The following is a 4,703-nucleotide window of genomic DNA, read 5'->3' on the forward strand; positions in this document are numbered from 1 at the left end:
ACCCTAAACCCTAAACCCTAAACCCTAAACCCTAAACCCTAAACCCTAAACCCTAAACCCTAAACCCTAAACCCTAAACCCTAAACCCTAAACCCTAAACCCTAAACCCTAAACCCTAAACCCTAAACCCTAAACCCTAAACCCTAACCTAACCCCAACCCTAAGCTAACTAAGTCTAACCTTAGTAGGAAGTAAGGTAGGCGTGTGAACTTCCGAACGGCATGTGATTGTGAAGGGCCGGATCTAATTTAGTACATGGGAAAAGTTACTTAGTACTTCTGGAAAAGTTCCTTAGTACCGTGGAAACATTTTTGATGGACCGGATCATGAACTGTCCAATTAAGATTCACAACAATCAATCATTCTATTGTTTGATTGTTAGGTAAGGACCCAGGTAAGCTATTTATACTCTAGACATGTGAATATTCCCATGTCGCGGTTACTCGGAGCCACGTAACCAGAGTAATCTATATCCATGTGATTCACATCACAGTCAATAACCCACGATGTCAAAGAACAAAAGTGTTGGATCCACTTTTGACAGGTTACCATGTGCCACATCGACCCGTGACACTCTGTTCATCAGAGACCTGTCTAACTTGACAATAAACATTGACAGATTTGTGATAGTCGGTAAGATACATGACAGCTGCGCAGCATCACTTCACGCGCTGTCATCGGATGTCTAGAACATTCCTTCTAAGAATAGCCACTGAAGAGTCTATAAAGACGAAAGGGCTGGTTGTTGGGATCCCCCAACAGCCCTCTGGCTTCTTTCCATTTTAACTCCCAGTTTAAACTAGTCGCTCGCACCTCGCTTCGCTCGGTGCTCGCTCCCCCCTAAACCCAACGACTTTGCTATCACCCATCAGCCACTATGTCATCCCAATATTCTGCTGCTTTCTCTCGTGCCATGTCCCCCTCCCTGGACGCACTCACCCAGGCCGTCGTCAACAACACCGTCTTCGGCGTCAACGATGAAGCAGGCCGCCAAAACGCTCTCATCGACGAGCTGGCCACTGTGGTCATCAAGAAAATAGCTGAGTGCCGCTCCGTTGATCAAATAATAGACTGCGTCTTTTTTGACTATCGCGCTGCCCTTAGGGAGTTTCTCCTCAACCTCGCATCGTGGTGCGACAAGAGGGAAACAGTCAGGGCTAGCCTTGAGCGCCTTGAACTTGCCGTTAGCGCAGGGCAGCACCCCCAATCGCCTTAAGGTGAAGGCTCCCGAGTTCCAACTCACGAAGGAATTCGCGGATGCCGGGTCAGCGGAGGCTCTTCGAGTCTCTACTACGTTCTCCACCGCTCGTGACGTCTCTTCCAAAAGGCGATTAACGACGGCGCCATTCAGGCGAAAAAGGACGAACTGGCCTTTTGGGAGGATAAATGCGCACTCGCTTCTTGCTATGAAGCTGCTGCGGTCATCGTTAAGACAACTTACGAAGACCGCAAGTCCAGCTATAAGCTCCCCGTTTTCTCTACAGACAACAAGGGAGTTCGTCGCATAGCAGAGTGGGTAACGTCGCCGCAAAAGAAAGCCGAGTGCAGTGCGCTGCAAACTATACTGCCGGCTATCTTTTCTCATATCAAACAAATTGTCAAATTGCGCCACCGCGCTTTGGCAATTAAGATTGAGAAAAAGCGGTCGACCGCGGCTACAGCCGATGTCGAGATGGCCGACGCGACCAAACCAGGTCCGTCGATTCAATCCCTTATTGATAAGGGCTTGAATGCACGTCTTAAGAAGCTCAACCTTGGATATGTGGGCAAGAAGGCAGGTTTTCGTAACCCTTCACCCATAACTTTGGATACTAATTATTATTCTAATTACCCAGACTTCGTCTGGCCAGAGTTCGTCCAAGGCTCCTCAACCTCAGGCCAAGAAAACTGGCCCTTCGAAACCCAAGTCGTCGTCGACGCCTTCGCAACGCAAGCCTCAAACCAAGGCTTCCAACAAGGTCGACAACAAGAAGAAAGGGAAGGGGAGAGCTCCCGTCAAGAACAACAATCCAAAGGGAAAGGGAAAGGCAAGAGCCTAAACACGCGGTCTAATGTAGTACCTTTTACGTCGGTAAGACCCGCTTTCCCCAACTCTATTCCTGACGATATACTCACCATGACTAAAACAGACGCAGTTTCATTTGTACACCTCAATACCCCAATTTCTTTCTTATTGGCTGGCCAGTATAGATCTAGTGTACATTGTAGTCCTGGTGTTGTAGTTCCGGTTGATGTAGCAAACGACTTATCTCTCGGTTTAAATTATATGTTTTTCACACTGCCTTCTCAAAGTCTGATCATGCAAGCATGGAATGATTTTCAACGAAGAATAAGATGGCGTATCTATTTTTTGTTTAAAGAAGGCATGAATAAACCTTTTGATCCAGATTATGGAGTAAGTTCTAAGAAAAAAGAAAAACCTCCTGTATTACCGCAATTTATGGAACTTGGCCTTTCAATGGGACGTCGGTACGTTATTAAAACGATCGCAAGTATCCCGGAAGAAGCCCTCAAGGAGATGCGAAAGCACGCGTTCTCTCCTAAAAGGGACAAGATCCAAAAGTTTCTTATCGATAACAACTATGTTATTACGATGACAGATAAGAATCTTGGCCTCGCGGTGTCTGAACGCGACTGGATATTAAGGAATGAGCTCAATCTTCTTGAAGATGAACGTAATTACGAAGAGCTAGAATTCGAAGTTGCGCAAGAAGTAATGAAGAGCAAAATGATCCAGATGCAAACTCTTGCACGTACCGTCGAAGATGAACATCTGTTTCTATTTGAACTTGGGTTGTCTCGATTCTTTCTATCGAATGTACCGGAAGACGGATCATCGTTCAAGTATCCTCAATTTCATGGTATACCTAAAATCCACAAAAAACCTACTGGATTTAGGCCCATAATTCCGTGTCACTCTGTAGTATTTAATCCTGCAGCCAAGTTTGTATCAAAAGAGCTTAAGCCGATTATTAAATCGACTCCTTCAATCATTCACGGAACGAAGGATCTCTTTACGAGATTAAGCCAATTGCGTATAGACCCCCAAACGACAATGGTATTTTGTCACCGGGGATGTAGTTGCTTTCTATCCCAATATTCCGTTGGACTTGTGCATCGAAATCGTTTGTAATATGTACGAGGAATGGTTACTCAACGCTTCGGAAGAAAACACTGCATTAGCCCATATTAATCCAAATTCGTTAGAGAATAACTTGGTTAAATTGGGCATCTTTAAACGTGCTATCGAGATTGGCAATACGCAATTGATAACACAACATGGGTCTAGATATTTTAGACAAAAAAAATGGCCTCGCAATGGGCGTCGCGGATTCTCCGGACCTTGCTAACCTCTTTGGAGCCCATTTTGAAATAAAGTCAAAAATCTTAAACCACCCAAACGTGGCCTTCTATGGAAGGTACATCGACGATTGTTTCGCAATTGTTTACGCCGAGTCCGAAGCACTTGCACTTAATCTTATTAAAGAAACAATAAAGTTCGATGGTTGTGTTATCGAATGGGCTGTTTCCTCGTCGGGATGTCAATTTCTCGATGCTTTCATATTCAAGGAGTCTGGAAAACTTCATTGGAAGCCATTTGTCAAGACAGGAAACAACCGAGAACGAGTTCCATGGGTATCACATCATCCTTTTGGACGTCAAACGTGGCGTCTACATTGGAGAGTTATCCAGGTTAGCCGTGCTATGTAGTACCAAGGAAATCTACATCGGAGCAATTAGAGACCTTAACGCTCTCTATTTGATGCGCGGTTATCCCGAAAACCTAGTCATGTCTTGGTGTAAGAAGAATATACAAGAACGTTGGGAAAAGCGATTCGCTTTACGAGTCGCAGAGCACGACGAATCCATTCTTGTACTTAAAACCAGATTTGATCAGGTATGGAATTGGTTTTCAGCTGCTGAACTTGGAAAGACTGTTACCGAGTACTGGTCGGCATGGTATGAACATGCCGAGAAAGGTCTGTATAGTGCAGACTCGTCCAGACCCCTTATCAAACCAGATCCAAATTACGTTCACGACCTCGATGATGTTCGCCCGGAGCTGTTCACACAGATCCTCGTGGACGGAGAAACTGAGTTCGTACCGGATTTGAGGAAGATAGGACTACTCGGAAGTCGTTGGATAGTATCGCGAAAGCGCAATACTAATCTTTTCGACCTTGCAAATGTGTGGAAGAAAACAGTCTTTCGTAAACTGGATGAAAACATCGCTGAAAAAGGTGGTGTTGTTCCCGAAACTCAAAACGTTAATGAAACTTATCATTCTGCTCTAGTTGAAGCTGCTGAACAGATAAGTATCGAAAGTGATAACGAGATAATACTTCATAGACGTTCAACCTCACAAGAGAGGGAACATCCAGAATTCGGCAGAATATCCAAATCTTACAACCGATGAAAAGAATACTAGCGCGTAAGGCGTAAAGCATTAGAAAAAAAACCCTAACCGTAAGTATTCCTTGCTATAAAGTAACAAACATCTACTTACAAGCAACACTTTGGATTAAATAGCTAAACCTAAACCCTAAACCCTAAACCCTAAACCCTAACCTAACCCCAACCCTAAGCTAACTAAGTCTAACCTTAGTAGGAAGTAAGGTAGGCGTGTGAACTTCCGAACGGCATGTGATTGTGAAGGGCCGGATCTAATTTAGTACATGGGAAAAGTTACTTAGTACTTCTGG

General features: G+C 44.6%; 2 protein-coding genes across 2 annotated transcripts; both read left to right on the forward strand.

Annotated features, from left to right (window-relative positions):
* Nucleotides 1–877: 877 nt before the first annotated feature.
* Nucleotides 878–2,039, forward strand: JR316_0001557 (uncharacterized protein; the record flags this gene model as incomplete). Its single annotated transcript, XM_047887360.1, has 3 exons — nt 878–1,183; nt 1,328–1,762; nt 1,836–2,039. The coding sequence occupies 3 exons, from the start codon at nt 878–880 to the stop codon at nt 2,037–2,039; spliced, it is 945 nt and encodes a 314-aa protein (XP_047752283.1).
* A 401-nt stretch (nt 2,040–2,440) lies between these two features.
* On the forward strand, nt 2,441–4,417 carry JR316_0001558 (uncharacterized protein; the record flags this gene model as incomplete). The annotated part of the gene is made up of 2 exons (XM_047887361.1): nt 2,441–3,058; nt 3,611–4,417. 2 exons carry the CDS (start codon nt 2,441–2,443, stop codon nt 4,415–4,417), a joined length of 1,425 nt encoding a protein of 474 aa, XP_047752284.1.
* Nucleotides 4,418–4,703: the final 286 nt, after the last annotated feature.

Source organism: Psilocybe cubensis, chromosome 2, assembly GCF_017499595.1.
Source record: "Psilocybe cubensis strain MGC-MH-2018 chromosome 2, whole genome shotgun sequence".
Lineage (NCBI taxonomy): Eukaryota > Fungi > Basidiomycota > Agaricomycetes > Agaricales > Agrocybaceae > Psilocybe > Psilocybe cubensis.